The sequence below is a fragment of the Pteropus vampyrus genome, unplaced genomic scaffold, assembly GCF_000151845.1.
Source record: "Pteropus vampyrus isolate Shadow unplaced genomic scaffold, Pvam_2.0 Scaffold585, whole genome shotgun sequence".
Taxonomy (NCBI): Eukaryota; Metazoa; Chordata; class Mammalia; order Chiroptera; family Pteropodidae; genus Pteropus; species Pteropus vampyrus.
The window spans coordinates 370,019-387,143 of record NW_011889366.1 but is presented as its reverse complement, the minus strand read 5'-3'; the positions used below and the strand labels follow the sequence as shown (position 1 = coordinate 387,143).

The following is a 17,125-nucleotide window of genomic DNA, read 5'->3' as shown; positions in this document are numbered from 1 at the left end:
TTTGACGGCGAGCAGAGACGCGGCGGGGACGAGTGGAGTATCGGAGTGGCGTCATCAGTACTCGGAGGGCCAGATCGGCTCACGGCACTTCCTTATTTCCTTCCTTTGTCCGCAGAAGCCGGAGGCGCATATGGCGGGCTTGGAGGTATTGTTTGCGTCGGCGGCGCCGTCTATCACCTGCGCGCAGGACGCGCTCGTGTGCTTCCTGCACTGGGAAGTGGTGACGCACGGCTACTACAGCTTGGGTGCCGGCGACCAGGTAGGTACCGCCACGGAGACAGTTCGGGGCCCGGGTGGAGAGGGTAAGGTGTCCTCTGCTCAAACCCATGGGACCGAAGGCCTGGTCTAGAGCGTCTGACCTTTCCCCCTCCCAATTCCGTAACCTCGGGTTCACGACACCAATGGTATGGTAGTCTATGGGTTGGGGTTGTGCTCTACTGTTCCAGCTCAGCCCAAAGCCCCTCACAATACAGCTGACACACGATTGAAAATCCTTGGTTGGAAACTCAATTCAGCTCAGCCTAGCAGTCTCCCAGACCGGGATTATGTGGAGCTGGCACCAAGACGGGTATAGTTACCCTGTGCATTCCTCACCTACCTGAATGAAGTCCACTAAGCTCCTTCGCATGCAGTGGGGAGTGGGGAGCTGTATTCAGTACTGCTCTCATACTGTACTCTAGCCTCCTCCAGATAACTGAATCCAAGCACAGGTATAGGGGTGAGCTTTACCTACTCAGCCCCTGTCAAGGGTCCAGTGCATCCCACTCATCGCTGTCATCCCCAATTCGGGGCTCTGGGAAACAGGCATATACACACATACACCCTGGGTGTTTAAGGGCCAGGTAAGGTTTCCTCCCCACAGCTGTCCTTACAGGACCAGGCCCTCCTGCTCTCCCATCCTCAGGCTCTGCCTCTTGGTGGTGTCGGGGGGCGGGGTAGGGGGGAGCTTGTCATCCCTACAGAGCCTGGGACTTCTAGGCCCAGCCTACCTCACTAATTCATTTCCCTTCTACTCCATCAGAGAAAATATCCTTCCAGCCACAGTCACCATGTACACACACTCACAACTCCAAGCATTCCCCTCACTGTCACTTTCTTCTCACTCTCAGAACCCAGACCAGCCTTGGGGAGCAGGGCACCTCACCCCTTGCATCTTAAGTAAGATTTTAACCTTATTCTCCAACTGCTTCAGTTTTCAAACTCCCTAATCCTTGTCTAGTTTCTCAGATATACATCTATAGTCTTAATTTTTCCTCTCCTGGCAAAGAGTTTTAGGGATCCCTCCTCAAAGATGGATTACACATCCTGAGTACTTGGGGCCAGGTACTCCCTCACCCTAATCCCTTGCCGCTCCATTCCTCTGTTTCTTAGAATTAGTGACCAAGATCACCCTCTCACACTCTGCCCTCACACTCTGCCCTCAGCAATAGAAATCAGAAACACAAGAACTCATAGATTTCTGTCTTTCCTTCTTTTTTCCCCTAGACCTCAAGTTTCTCATTGAGACTTCAGATATACACTCAGCACCCCCCTTCCCCACCTCCAGGCTCACACTTAATCCCTTGTGTGGTCTATGAGACTGAAGATAAGGCTGGAAAAGAAGGGCCAGTCTTTCACATATACACACCTGGAAACAGGAACCATTTCTTCCCCCTGGATGCCTCTGTTCCTGGCCTTTCTAGTCACCCTGCACTCTGCCCACTTACCTTGCCTTTCATTATTTTAGACTCTGCGACCAAGTAGAGACAAGGCCTCCATTCACAAGTGTCAGGCTTCCCCAATCAGTGTATAGCCTCCCCAACAGAAATCTTATGTCTACGTACTTGCCCCACTCCAGCTTTCTAATATTTAACAACTCTTTCACTTGCCCCAGTCATTTTATTTTTCCTGGGAAGTTCTCCCAGGAACCCGTAGGATGTGCAGGAGACAGTGGAGTGGGAGAGGAGAATAAGATTGGGTCCTGACATTGGAGCTTCCCATCGCCCCATGCACTGTCCTTCAGATCTGACACGTCTGTTCTATTCTCTGCCCCTCTTCACATATTTCACTCACCTTATATACTTCCAGCGAGCGACTACTATTCAGACACTGTCAGAACCTCTTCCTCTGGGAACAGGAACGCGTTACACAGGGCCTGCTTGACTCCTTTCTTTTCTCCCCATTCTACAGATCCATATCAACACTACAAATCTACACCCACCACTCATTCCCTCTCACATCCTGTCAGTGACTCTGTCACTTTGACAGCTTAGGGACATCAGTTCATGTAGGTTATTGCCTCCTTCCAGTCAGCATCCCCTTTCCATACTCCGGGCCCAGAAATTTTCAGGTGAAATGTGCAGAAAGAATACGATCTTATTTTAATACTGGTTTTAAAAAATAAATGAAAGATCCTTAACTAATTTCCAAAAGTCCATCTAGCTCCACTCTGTTCATGGGTTGAGTTCATGCAGACCAGAAAAAGATGCTACCTCCAGACATCATAGGGAAGGCCAGGGAGAGTGGGGATAAGGCTTTTGTAAGGCATTGTCCACTGCCCATATGTCTACCCAAGTACTAAATCATGTATACCCCTGAAAGAACAGGTGTTTGTGTTGCACACTAGAGTGTATTTTTGCTTCTCTTTGCCCTGTCTTTTAAGTGCCATTCGAGCTCAGGTTGCACCTGTCCTCCTCTCACTTCTGCTGAGTCTACTTTCATTCAGAGTTAAAGCCATTTGGAGAGGCATCTTTCCTATTAATTTATTTAAGAGAAGGTTTAATTTTCTGGCCTGGGACCAGAAGACTCAGCAGAGACCAGTAGTGTCTGCCAACCGCAGGGTATGTATATGTTGCCTCCTGCTCCCCGCCTTTCTGTGAGTGATAAGAGAGTGAGGAAGGTCTTGAAAGTATATACGTATTTGATCATATAATATTTTGGCAGTTAAATAAAAATTTCAATTGTCTGCTTTTCCCTTTGATTTTGTTTCCTCTGGTACAGGGGAATTGTGTACATAAAACTCGATTAGGAGACCAGTTAAGCCAGCCATTGGCTTCAATAAAAATCCAGTATTTAAATTTGGATTTCTTTCTTGAAGTCAGCACCATGCTTCATAAGAGCTTTACAGCTCTGTCAGGTGGTTTAGGTGGCAGGGGGAATAGAGGTGGCCATGGACTCAAGGTAAAGAATTTTGTTTTATGTTGTAGGAATCTAAGGATTACAATGAAAGAAAATGCCCAAAATGATGTTAGAGTTTCTTTGGGTGCATTTTAGCCCAGAGGCGCTGCGATGAACTCATGACCACTAAAGAATGTTTCCAGTCTCAGGAGTTTGCCTAAGGGGAAAACTATATTTGCTTTTTGGGAGCCAGTCTGGTAGACCTGGCTGGGAAAAAATTTTCTCCAGAGCAACCAGAAGCTCTGAATGCCAAACCCAGTCTGTGCCTGACTTACTGTCAACTCAAAGTTTTCATTCCAGGAAGTTAAACTACACAACCATTCACTTTGGCTACTTTCCAATTGTAGCTTGCTGGGAGGCCCGATATTTAATGTCAGGGCCTGGAGGGCAGTTGAATGCCATGTTTGGCCTGATATCTCCAGTCAGTCTCCTTCAGTCCCACTTGTTTTCCCCATATCAGGGCTGCCCTTGGGCTGGGGAACGTTGGTTCCACTGCAGTGAGAAGCACCAGAATTCTCTCTTGTTCTGGAAGCCAGAGGTTATGGGATAATGAACATACTGAATTATCAACATTCCAAGAAAAATGCTGTAGATGGAGGATATAAATATAAATTCAAAGGCCCTTAACAACAAAGACAAGCATGTTATCAAATTCTTGGCTTCCAAAATAAACCTTAAATCCACAAAATTAAACATGTTACAGGAAATTTACCTAGTTGGGGTGACAGGGGAATTTCATTTTAACAGAGTAGTTTGATTAGTTTCACTTTTTTTTTGTCATTTCTCTGCTTCAGGCTTGTGAATTTCCTTGTCATTCAGCCAAGTTTTAAACCATGCCAGTTGCAACATCTTGAATTTCATTTGCGATCTCTTCCCCCATTGGATTCCTAAGTACCAGGGGTGACCAAAGAGGAGGGGCCCACAATTCTCCACTCTTGGCCCCTTGCTGTCCTTGGGGTGTGTAAGGCCTGCGTTTCTGGACCTGTCTTTTGCCCTTGTTCTTTATGTTTGGTTCCACTTCTCTCCCACTACAGTCTCATGAATACAAATTTCCCACTCCACTTCTTCCATATTTAGCTATGTAAATATTCATCCAAAAAAAAATAGATTTTTTTTGTTTTTTAAACTTTTTACATAAAAAATACTCAGCTATAAATCTCATTCTTTTCTTAACTTTTCTTTAAGTCATATTTTTTTACTTTTATCTGTAATGCTATAATTAGACCCAGTTTGTTCCTTCTCACTGCTATATTATATTCCTCTGTGAGCATATTTTGCATTTTACCTCCACTTTGATGTCCGTGACAAGGTCGTGATGAAATCCCTTGTTATGTCCTCTGTGCATAGTTTCTTCCTGGATTGGAGAGTCATGGTGCATCAGCTCATCTTATTGCACTAAATCCTGCCAGATTGCTCTCCTGAGTGGCTGTAAGAGTTTAAATGGCCACCATTCTCCCCACACCTACATAAACACCTGGCAAAAATAGAAAAATGGGTAATACCAGTCTGAGGGGTATAACATGGTATCATTATTTCAACCTGCGCTCCTCTGAGTGCTGGTCAAGTTGAACAACCCTTTATACACCATTAGCCGCTCTTACCTTTTGTTTGTTCATATCTTTTGCCAGTTTTTCAAGTGGGTTCCCAACTTTTATTGTTAATTTCCTAGGCATTCCTTTTATGTGCTAGTTATTAATTCTTTCCATTTGTACCCGTGGCAAATATCTCATCCAGCCTGAGGCTGCTTATTAACTTTGTTGTGTCTCTTGTTGAACATAAGCTTTAAATTATGGAAGGTCTCAAAGATAGCACTTTTATTCTTTTGTCAATCTTGTTTAAGAAATATTTTCCCACCTGGAAATCACTATATTAATTTTTACTGTAGAAATAGTTTGAGAACTAGTTCTAAAACTTTAGTGTGTAAAAGGAAAGTCCTAGGATTACTAATTAAAAAAAGGAAAACATTACAACTCAGAGTGATGCATTTTTACAAACCCTAGTTAGCAGAAATTTAAATATTGGACATCAGCAATGTTGCTGACTGCATGGAACATCAAGAACTCTTATACATTTCTGATGGGAGTATAAATCTATACCAGACATACTGTATAGAAATTCATCCACATGTGTACGAGGAGATGTGTATAGGATGTTCACAGTGGCAGTTTTTATAATAGCTAAACTGTATACACTCCAAATATCAAAAAGTGAGAATGTAATTTGCAACATGTTCATACAATGGTATGCTGTATAGCTGTGAACTGTATAAACAATGTAATGCGATATAGTGAATCAACTATAGTTAAATGCATTGACGTGGATGAAGCTCAGAAAACTTGAATGAAAAAAGCAAGTGATAAAAGTGATGCAATTTGTATAAAATTAAAAAACATTAGGGTTGTGTTTGTAGTAATATAACTACAAGGAGAGTAAATAATATTTTAGAAATACTGAGTGGTAATTACCCATTAGGGAGAAGAGGGAGCTTCATTGGATGTATGCTACTCAAGGCTTTAGTGTTTTGGCATTGTTCTATTTCTTAAGCTGGTGGTAGATACATAGGTGTGCATCTTGTAATTCTTTTTTATCTTGTACATATGCTAATTTTGTATGAAAATTAATAATTTTTGTTAAACCATTATAATAGTCTGGAGGGGGGAGTGCATTAAAATCTGTATTTTTTCATCAACACTTCGGTGATTCTATTGCCAATGGCCCAAGTTTCAAACTTTGAAAAATACTGCCTTGGAATTTCACAGTAGCCCTTCAGATGATTTGCTTTACTCTTGGCCAGGGGATGGTGAGGAAATTATTATTGAACAAGGCAACAGGTTCTTGACAGGTTCCACTGCAGTGCCACAGAGGCAGTCAGAGGTGAGAGAGGATCAAGAGCAGGAGTCTAGGGACCTGGGTCCCAGACTTCTAACTTGGTATAGGGCCTTGGACTTTTTTTTTCTTCTGATCTCCATCCCCTCATCTGTGAAGTGAGGAATGGGATTAACTGGTCTATAAGGTCTTTTATAACTCTGCCTTTTGAAGTCCTGACCTTCCTCCTCAACCCTGGTGTCTTCTCAGCCAGGTCCCAATGATAAGAAATCAGAACTGCTGCCTGCCGAATGGAACAACAATAAAGACCTGTATGTCCTCCGGTATGAGTCTAAGGATGGGTCCAGAAAGCTCCTTGTGAAGGCTGTCACTGTGGAGAATAGCATGATCATCAATGTGCTGGTGAGTCTCTGAGACATGGAAGAGTCTGCTGGTTGGGATGGACATTGGGATCGCCTTTTTGAAACCCATTTAACGGTATGGATGAAGAGCCCTAAATATTTGTGAAGCCTTTACTCATTAATCCTACTTCTGGAACTTTATCCTGAGGCAAGAACACTAAATATAGAAAAGCTTTATGCTCAAAGATTTTCATTGCCTGTTATTATAAAGGAGGAACCTTTCCATCACAGGAGAATGGTTAAGTAAATTAAGATAAATCCATTTAGTGAGAACCTGGGAGGAAAAAACTTACTGTAGCCCCAGGGGGCTACTTTTAGTTCTTTCGATAAGCCTAGCTCTCTGCTGCCCAAAGTCTTTACACTTCTTGTTCCCTATGCTGGAAAGCTCTTTCCCTCCAGTGGGCCACCACACACACCCCACCCTACATCCTTTCTTTAGCCTGGCTAACTTCCTCTCATTTTTCACTTCCTCAAAAAGTTCAGTACTGTCTAACTATTCTTACTTGCCAGAAAATATCTAAATTGTGCCTCCTTACTTTATTATTTTTTTTCCCTGCCTGATACCACAATATAATTATGTACTTATTTATGTTTTAGGTTAATGTTTGTATTCTGCCACTGGACTATAAGTACCATGAGAGGAAAGGCTCTCTTTTTAAGTTTTATCATGATTACGTGTGTTCATATAAAAGTATCATGCAGTCTGTATTATACTGTATCTGGCTTTTTCTATTTTAATATGTTTTAGAGGTCTTTACATGGGAATGCATGTAGATATTATACTTTACTCATTTTAACTACTATGCACAATACCATAATATCACAATTTATCTCTTTCTTTTTTGATGACTGTTTAGCTCTTGTATGAAACAAAGTTCTTAGTTACAAACAACAAACTCGCCTTATAGTAGTTTTAAACAGATTGGATTTATTAAAAGAACTGGGATAGCTCATTGAATCATTGGAAGGTCTGGAAAAACAGGTTCAAGGCTGAACTTCCAGGATAGTGCCCCAAACCATGCCATGGAAACCAGTGCTGCTGCCACCATCCTGAGGCATTAGATACTGGCCAATACTGCCAGCCCTGGTGCCCCTTCTCATGAGCCACTGATGCTGTGACCTCCTCATTAGCAAGATGCCTGTTCGGTGCTTGGCCTGCTTCCTCAAGCTGCCCTCCTCCAAGTCGAAGTTGTGCATCCAAGTAGCACCTCAATTTCATGCCTGCACCCAAATTGCAAAAGAGCTTAGAAGTAGATTTTCTGAGCTCTGCCTCAGGAAAACAATATTCCAAAATTAGAGAAGTCCCCAAGCATCAGAAGGATATTTCCTGTATTAAAATTTGTCCTTATATATGTCCCTTTGCGCACATCTGTTTTTCTTGAGGTTGAATATTGTCACTCTCACCTCACTAATCCACTCATTAAACAAAAAATATTCCCAGTCTCTCATTTTTATTTTTATTTTTTAGGAATATGGCTCACAGCAAGTATCAGACTTGACCTTGAACTTGGATGAGTATATCGATTCAGAACACCTGGTTGACTTCCACAGGTACTTCTAAGTGATAGCTTTCCCTGGGAAGAAGAAGAGAGAACCAGTGGCTAGATACCAGGAATGGGGTAGAGGTGTTCAGAGAACTAAGGAAGGTCAACAGAAGGATCTTTCACTTCTGAGCACAGTTACTTCTCAGTTCTTCTGTTTTTAATTTCTTTGAAGAGAAGACTTACGTGAGAAATGCCACATGAAATAAAATCATGTAATCAGGTGTCCACAAGTGCTGCATTGGCTTCAGAATAGAGATGCAGCTGGATCAGTGGGGTCAGTCAGAGTAGGCTCCTGGGAAAAGTGTACCTATCAGGTCTCTACTCCACCCCTAACTTTTAAAAAAAAAAATTCATTTAATTTTTTTAGAGCAGGTTTAGGTTCCCAGCAAAACTAAACAGCAAGTGCAGAGATCTCACGTACCTCTTGCACCCCCTCTACACACATATATGTATAGCCTCCTTCACTGTCAACATCCCACTATCAGCACACCAAAGTGGTACCTTTTTTTTTAAATGGGTGAACCTATATTGACACATTATTACCCAAAGTCCAGTTTACTGTAGGGTTCATTCTTGGCGGTGTTGGACTATGTTTAGGTTTGTAAGAAACTGACAAACGGTCTTTCAGAGTGCTTGTACCATTTTGTGTTCCCACCAGCAGTGAATGAGAGTTCCTGTTGCTCCACATCCTTATCAGCATTTGATGGTGGTAGTGTTTCAGATTTTGGCCATTCTAATAGCTGTGTAGTGGTATCTCGTTTTAATTTGCAGTTCCCCTATGGCATATGGTGTTGAGCATATTTTTACATATTTATTTGCCATCTGTATCTTTTTTGGTGAAGTAATTGTTAAGGTCTTTGGCCCAGTTTTTATTTGGGTTCTTTTCTTATTGTTGAGTTTTAGGAGTTTTTCGTATATTTTGGATAACAGTCCTTTATCATATATGTGTTTTGTAAATGTTTTCTCCTCGTCGGGCTTGTCTTCTCATTCTCTTGACTTTTTATTTTGAAATTTGCAACTCAGTAGAAGAGATGGTTTGCAAAAATATTACAGTGAACACTCATATAACCCACCACCTAGAGTCGCTGATTTTTAAACATTTTGCTACATTGGCCTAATTTTTCTGTATGCTTTTTTGTTCTTGAACCATCTGATTATTATTTCCAGACTTTGTGAACCTTCGCGCCTAAATATTTCAGCATATATTTTTTTTATTTTTACAAGGGCACCCTCTTCTATATCCTTAATACAGTTATCACACTCAGGAAATGTAGCATTAGTACATTGATATAGTCTACGGCCATGCCACCCTGAACATGCCTGATCTTGTCTGATCTCAGAAGCTCAGCAGCTTGGTTAGTACTTGGATGGGAGACCACCTAGGAATACAGGGTGCTGTAGGCTTTAAAAAAAATTAATATAATTTAATATATAGTTCATGTTCTGCAGTCATCCCAGCAGTTTCCTTTTTAGTTAGTTTTTCGGTTTTTGGTTTGAGGTTATTTTTCTTATCTAATCAAGATCACCATTACATTTATTTTCATGCCTCTTTCATGACCTTTAATCTAGAACAGTTTCTTAGACTTTTTTGTGGCATTGTTATTTTTAAAGACTTAAAGTCTCTTGCGTAGAATATTCAGATTTTTTCCTCAAGATCAGATGTATCAGATTACTTACTCATCATTTGATGTAAGTTGAACATTTTCAACATGAATACTATATAAGTGAGGCGGTGTTCTCAGTTTCATATCAGACATGAGATGTCTGTCTCACAGTTGATTTTGTTCAATTTGATCACATGGTAATGACAGTATCTTCTAGCTTTCTCTATAGTGAAGGCATCTCTTTTTCTTTGTGTTTAATAAGTGATCGTGGGAGTATATTAGCAGACTGAATATTCTGCTTTTTGATGGTCTTTTACACAGTGCTTTTAGCATCTGTTGATGATTCATGCCTGAATCAGTTATTATTGCGATAATTATAAAACAGCAATTTTCTATGTTTATCATCCTTTCTTCATTTATTATTATCAGTATGGACTCATGGATTCTTTTTTATTCAAAGTTATAGTCCATTTTTGTCATCCTTTGAATGCTCAAGTCATTCCAGAGCTGACCAGTGGAAATCCCTTCACACTGCTTCCTTTGTCCTTTTGGCATGTCCTCATTCTTCTTTGAGTGTTTCCTTCCTTTCTGGCACAATAAAGTGTTCTGGTCTCACCTTGTACTTCCTTGCCTCTGCCTTGGAATCAGCCATTTTTCTGAAAAGCCATGATTTCTGTTGGTGGGGAATATTATTTAAAAACCAAAATCTGTACCTGAGTGGGCTCGTTAAGACCCAGGATGTCATTGCATCCAGGCTTTGTCAGAGAATAGAGCTAGGAAGCTTTTTCCTTAAAATTATTTTTTCTTAAATTTTAAACTGATACTTTTATGTTTAATCTAACACCATGGGATTATTATTCTCTTATTCCATCCTGGATTTCTTTTCTGTGGTGAGAACCTTGATGCCTAACAGCATCACTATATTTACTTATTTGTTTATCTTAAAATACACAAATTATTTCGAACTGCGGCATCAGTACCTACCAAGAATAAATCTACTGTTTCAAATACAATTTCTTCCCAGATCTTTTTGTCTTTTGACTGTGTCACACTGAGGATGTATGTTGTCAGATGTATTCAAAAAGTACTTAGATTAATGCTTGTTTTTCCATCAGTGTAATGAAACTATCTGTGTGATATCTTGTTTTTCCATCAGTGTAATGAAACTATCTGTGTGATATCTAGGGCCATTTATTTCTACTGTATTCCATTTTAGGGACTTTCCCCGCCATCCTTGTTGACCTCCTCAGAGTTTTAAAGGAAGCCTGGCATCGCTATAAATTCGCTGTCATCAGAACTGCCTCGATACCCTGTTTCATTTAATTGTGTATAATCAGCAATAACTATTTTGAACTGGCCACTTCTCTCAGACTTCCAAACCACCTACCTCCATCACTCTGGCCACCTCTTTGCTCCTCCCCTCTTCCATGCTACCACTACATAAGGAGATCCCAGCTATCCCAAGTTCCACTCCTGCTCATCACCTGTCGATTTCCCACACAGTAATCAGACCAGCCTTTTTAAAACAGATCAGATCATGGTTAAAACCCTTGCTGGAAATCCTTCAGTGATACTACCTCACATATATTAGAATGGCTACTATAAAACCAACAATAACAACAAAAATCAGAAAATAACATATATTGGCAAGAATGTGGGGAAATTGGAACCCTTGTATACTATTGGTGGAAATATAAAATGGTATAGCCACTGTAGAAAGTGGTATGATAGTTCCTCAGAAAATTAAATTACTATATGACCCAGCAGTTCCACTTCTGGGCATATATTCAGTAGAATTGAAAGCAGAGTCTTAAAGAGATATTTGCACACCCATGTTCATTGAGGTATTATTCTCAATAATGAAAAGGTGGAAGCAACATAGATGTCCATGAATACATGGGACAGATGAATGGTTAAATAAAATGTGGTATATACATACAATGGAATGTTATTCGGCTATAAAAGGGAAGGAAATGCTGACACATGCTACAACAGATGAGCATTGAAGACATTGTGCTAAGGGAAATAAGTTACACAAAAGGACAAATATTGTATGGTTTCATTTATATGAGGTACCTGGAATAATCAAATTCATAGAGTCAGAAAGTAAAATGTGGTTGTCAGGGGCTCAGGGGAAGGGGAAATGGGGCATTACTATTTAATAGGTACAGAAATTCAGTTTTGCAAGATGAAAAACTGGAAATGGGTGGTGGTGATGGTTGCACAGTAATGTGAATGTACTTAAATACTGCTGAACTGTACAATTAAAACTGGTTACATTGGTACATTAAATTTTTTTTAAATCCAGAAAACCCCCAAAACACTTCAGTGAATTTTCGTTTCTCTGAGGGTAAAAACAAAATCCTTGATAAGGCCTGTAGCCTAGTGCCCAGCCTTTCTAGCCTCATCCTGTGCCACTTGTTCCTTAGTTCCTATGTCTCAGCCAAGGTGTCATGCTCCTCATCTCTTCAGAGTTCTACCCTCTGCCTAGAGTGCTCTCCCCAACTACCTCACACAGCTGACTCTTTCAGTTCCAATTTAAATGTCATCTCCTCAGAGAGAAGATTTCCCTGCCCTCACCCATGTTTAATGTTTCAAAACAGCCTTTTAAGTATTTAATAGGTGGGTATTTTATGATTAACTTATTAGAGTTGGTCTCCCTTACAGTGATCTCCTTGAGGGCAGGGCCTGGCTTTTTTGTTTGTTTTGTATTGTTTTGTTTTGCATATAGTAAACAAAGGAATGAAGGAGTGAAATGAGGCCAGGCCAGGCTTTGGCAAAGCTGCTCCTCTGGGTGCTGCCCACACCGTGACTCCAGCACACCACTTAAGAAGATAAGGGAAGGATATTTGGAATGTGGTCTCTTGACATCTTCATTCTAGAATTCCATTGGGAGAGAAATTGACAAATGCTGTGGAAGAACCCAGGCCTGTATTCAGCTGTTCATACACATTAGGGCATTTGGTCCCCTCAGCAATACTGAGAAAGAAACATTGATTTTTTTTTAATACATTTGCTGTTAGGGTATTTTGTATGGGGATGTTTTATTTTGTTTTTTGATTACTGTGAAATGAGGGACACAATAGTACTACCTCAGCATGTTATTCTGGGGATGAAGTGAAATGTCAGCATAGCGCTTTGGGCTGGACCAAAGCTCTTGGTAAACATACAAAGGCAGAAAAATCTGATCACTAGGAATCATCTCCATGGAAACTGAGGTTCTGAGAGGTAGGGTATGACTGCCTCCTGATCATAAGGGCCCTCCCTCTCTCCTCTTCCATAGTACTAGCAGCACTAAGCTGCCAGTGCTTCTAGTCCTCTTTCCCCATGTGGCCCTCCTTGTTAGGTCATCATGACATGTTTTGTCTGTCTATGATAAGAATTTGTGCCCCTTGATGAGCTAACTGATTTGCTAAGGAGTATAAACCTATTTCTTTCTGCCATGCCCCTTCTACATTAGACAGGATGACAAGCTGTCTTGCGGTACCAAAATGGCAGTTCTACTAAGACTTAGAAATTGTGTGAGAACTTTTCTCTCAAGAGTTGGCAGTTTTTGAATCAGACCTGAGTTCTACAGGTAAAGATCTTACATAGGGAGATCAGAGGCCTTCCAACAATATCACACACAGCTCATCTGATTGAAAGGAAAGGAGTTAGATTTACATATCCCCTCCACCCATCTTGGTCAGGGAAGCAGCAAGGTCCCCAAAGTTTTGTGTTTTAAGTAGAAACCTATTCTTTGTAGGGATGTATGGGCCACAGGCCCTTAGCACTTCCAAGTCCTTATAGGTACTAATACTTTCTAACATGAAACTCTTCAAGCACCGTGTTCTTTAGGATTGACATATTAAACTGGTTAGAGTTGCTCTGGTAGAAAGGGTAGGGGCAGGAAATGGAGATCCCTGTGCCCCACCTACTTGGCTTTCTCTCTTGCCCTCCCTGGGCCCCACTGTATGCTAGAGAAGACCTGAAACCACTGATTTAAACTAATCTCATTTTATGGTTATATAATAAATATATTTTTAATTAAAGTTTTATTTTGCTAGCATTAGTTATTGTCACAATTTTTTATTTTGGTTATTCTGATAAATGTCTGGTAATATTTCATTGTGATTTTAATTTACATTTCTCTAATAGCTAATGATGTTGAACATTATTTTCATGTGTGTATTTGCCATCTGTATATCTTCTTTGGGAAAATATCCATTCATATCTTTTGCCTGTTTTCTAGTTGGATTTTTTTTTATGTGTTCCTGAAAGTTCCTGATATATTTCAGATACAAGTCCTTTGTTAGATGGTGTTTTATAAATATTTTGTCCCATCCTTTAGTTTGTTTTTCCTCTCTCTTAACAGGGACTTTTCGCAAAGCAAAAGTTTTGAATTTTAGTAATACCCATTTTATCAGTTGTTTTTATGGATCAAGCTTTTGGTGTCAAGTGTAAGAAATCTGTCTAGCTCTAGATTTCCCAAAAATTTCTCCTTTTTTTCCTAAACATTTTATAGTTTTATGTTTTACATTTAAGTTTGTAATTTAAGTTAATTTTTATATAAGTTGTGAGGTTTAGACAGGCTTCTTGCCTGTGGATGTTAAATTGTTCCAACACCATTTGTTCTTTTTTGAATTGCTTTGCAACTTTGTTGAAATCAGTTGTCTATACTTGGGTGAGTCTGTTTCTGGGTTCTCTAGTTTTTCCATTGATCTTTGTGTCTATCCCTTTGCCAGTATCACACAGTATTGATTATTGTAGATATATAATAGACATTAATATTAAGTAGAAAAAGCCTTCCATTCAATTCTTCTTTGTCAAGATAGTTTTGGCTATTCTAACGTCTGTGCCTTTCTATATAAACTTTAGAATAAGCTTAACTATGTCTATAAAAAAAAAAAAAACTTTGCTGGGATTTTGATAGGAGTTGCATTAAACCAATAAATCATCAAACCTATAATGGGGAAACTTGACACTTTTACTATGAACAACTCCGTTTATTTGGGTGTTTTTCAATTTCATTATCATTTTGTAATTTTAAGGTCACAGAATCTGAACATGTTTTTGTTATTTTGGGGGATTAGAGCTGATTATATATGGTGTTCTTAGTTTTGATTTTTAAATGTTCATCGTTAATATATAGAAATGCAGTTTATTTTTGTGTGTTGATCTTGTATCTTGTCTTGTAATATTGAACTCACAGTGTTTTGGGAGGGCTTTTTGTTTTTGTTTTTGTTTTCTTTTGTAGATTCCTTGAGAATCTCTAAGTAGACATGTCATCTGTAAATAGGGGCAGTTTTCTTCCTTGCTTTCTAATCTGTGTGCTTTTTCTTGTCTTATTGAAGTGGCTGGAACTTCTAGTATTAGGCTAAATAAGAGTGATGAAAGAGAACATCCTTGCCTAGTGTCCAGTCTTACAGGCAAAGTATTCAGCCTTTCATTATTAAGTATATTATTAGCTGTAGGTAAGCATTTAATGCCATAGAGTTTCCTCTCAGCAATGCTTTAGCTGTATCTCACATATTTTAATATGTTGTATTTTAATTTTTATTCATTGCTTTGTATCTAGATTTATGTTGCTTAATTTCCACTAATTTATACAATGCCTTTCTGTGTCGCTGTTTGATATGATTTCATATGGTCTGAGAACATATTCTGTATTTCAGGCCTTTTACATTTGTGAGGTTTGCTTTTTGACACAGGATATAGCTCATTTTAAAACAGATTTTTCGGACTCTGTAGAGTCCTGTCTACTCCCTGTTACGTCAGTCTGCCTCAACACCTCAGCTGTAGCTCATTTACTTGTCTCTTACAGGCAGAGAAAAGAGGCTCAAAGCAGCCGTTGAGTTAGTGACAGAACTGGACCTTGAGCCCCCTAGAGCCCTGCCTACTAGGAGGAACCTAGTTCATCCTCCCCACGGAGCCTTTGCCTTCCATGACCCTTCCCATGACACATTATGAACACACAATTGAGGGTGGGTGGGATGGGGTGGGTACAGAGGAGCAGCCAGTCCAGGCCCTGTGCCGTTACACCCTCACCTCTATCTAATGGGGTGGTAAATGAGGAGGGGGAACTCAGATGCCTAAGAAGCTTAGGCCCCAGTCTCGGAGACAACGCCGGGCAGCCCGTTCCCACACTTGCAGACGGTCCAAGCGCAACACCAACAGCTGTCAGGGCCATTCTGGCTGTCGCAGCCGCCGCGGCCGCCGCCGCCACCACCACCACCACCAAAATACTGTATGTAGGGTTGCCAGCCAGCAACAAGCAGTTGATACCTCGTCTACTTCCTACAGGACCTACAAAAACAGTGAGGAACTTCGGTCTCGTATTGTGTCTGGAATCATCACACCTATCCATGAGCACTGGGACAAGGCTAGTGTAAGCAGTCCCCACCGGGAGTTTCCCCCTGCCACTGCCAGAGAGGTGGACCCACTCCGGATTTACCCACCGCACCCACACACCAGCCGGCAGCCTCCCTGGTGAGTACAGAGCCCCTGGTGGTTAGCCCATGCTTCTGCAGAAGGGTTCCAGCCATGCCCATCCTACCACTTGACTCCATCTCTCTGCTCAGTCTTGGTGTATGGAGATAGAAAATGGAGATATAAGTAGAGCAGTGAGTTTTTGTACTGCTACTAGTCACTCTAATTACCCAGCATCTTAAAGCTTCCTGCCTCTTTTCTAGAGGCCACAAAGAACCTCTTAGTCAGCCCAGGAGTCAGTGCCCATGGGGCTTGTATGCAGTACTCCTGGGTGACTGCCCAGATGATTCACTTGTTCATTTCAAAGCTGTTTGTCTGTACAGGACCCTGGACCATGCTTTTTGGGAAAATGTGGAGATGCAGAGATACTTTCCCAGAAAGGATGTAGTCCCAGTGTCTTGCCTGTTACATTTCATTTCACTGTGGTCCCTTGACCTCTTTTGACAACTTCAGAACTTTTCCAAAACAGCGTGGGGCATGAACAAGTGACATCCTGAATCTTTGCAGATGAGGATGATAATATTCAGGGCTGGAGACTTATGCTGTAAGGGTGGAAATAAGGACCAGGGAGACATTAGTCTCTGGCTGAGATGGCACTTTCCAGTTCGGAGTCTAAATTGTGGTAGAAATGGTGCTATTGGCAGAGTTGGGGGAAGAGTTCACTGTGGGGCTATAATAAGCACTCAGTAAATGTTAACTATTATTATTATTTTATACTGTTTTTGCAAATATATACCTTCGTTAGTTAAAAAAAAAATGGGAGAATGATAAGATGACCTGCCTAAGGTCATAAGCCACTGATAAAGAGACAGAGCAGGGATGGGGCCCAGGTGTCCTCACACCCAGCACAATGTTCTGGCTGTGAGATAACCAAAATATGGTGGCAAGATTTAAGAATAAGCCCTGAATCAGGTTGGAAGAGACTTGTAGACCTTAAGTACGTAATCTCAGCTCTCTCAGACTCACTGCACATCTCAAAATAAATATTCTGTGAAAATCTTTTACTCTCTCAAAATAGAATTCATAGATAATCTAACTTACCGAATGTATAATTTCAAAAGGAATCGGTATAAAGTCCTAACTATAATATAAATGAGAAACAAAAAGAGTTAATAAGATAGTGTGT

At 40.6% G+C, this 17,125-nt stretch overlaps 1 protein-coding gene across 2 annotated transcripts in view; it reads left to right on the top strand.

Moving 5' to 3' along the window:
• Window positions 1-6: 6 nt before the first annotated feature.
• Window positions 7-17,125, top strand: part of PSMF1 (proteasome inhibitor subunit 1) — a 34,198-nt gene continuing 17,079 nt past the window's right edge. For both annotated transcript variants that reach the window (XM_011384534.2, XM_011384533.2), the window contains exons 1-4: window positions 7-259; window positions 6,232-6,384; window positions 7,852-7,934; window positions 15,814-15,999. In XM_011384534.2, the coding sequence (XP_011382836.1) occupies window positions 131-259; window positions 6,232-6,384; window positions 7,852-7,934; window positions 15,814-15,999 (551 nt within the window). In that variant the 5' untranslated portion in view covers window positions 7-130. The remainder of the gene's footprint in view (window positions 260-6,231; window positions 6,385-7,851; window positions 7,935-15,813; window positions 16,000-17,125) is intronic.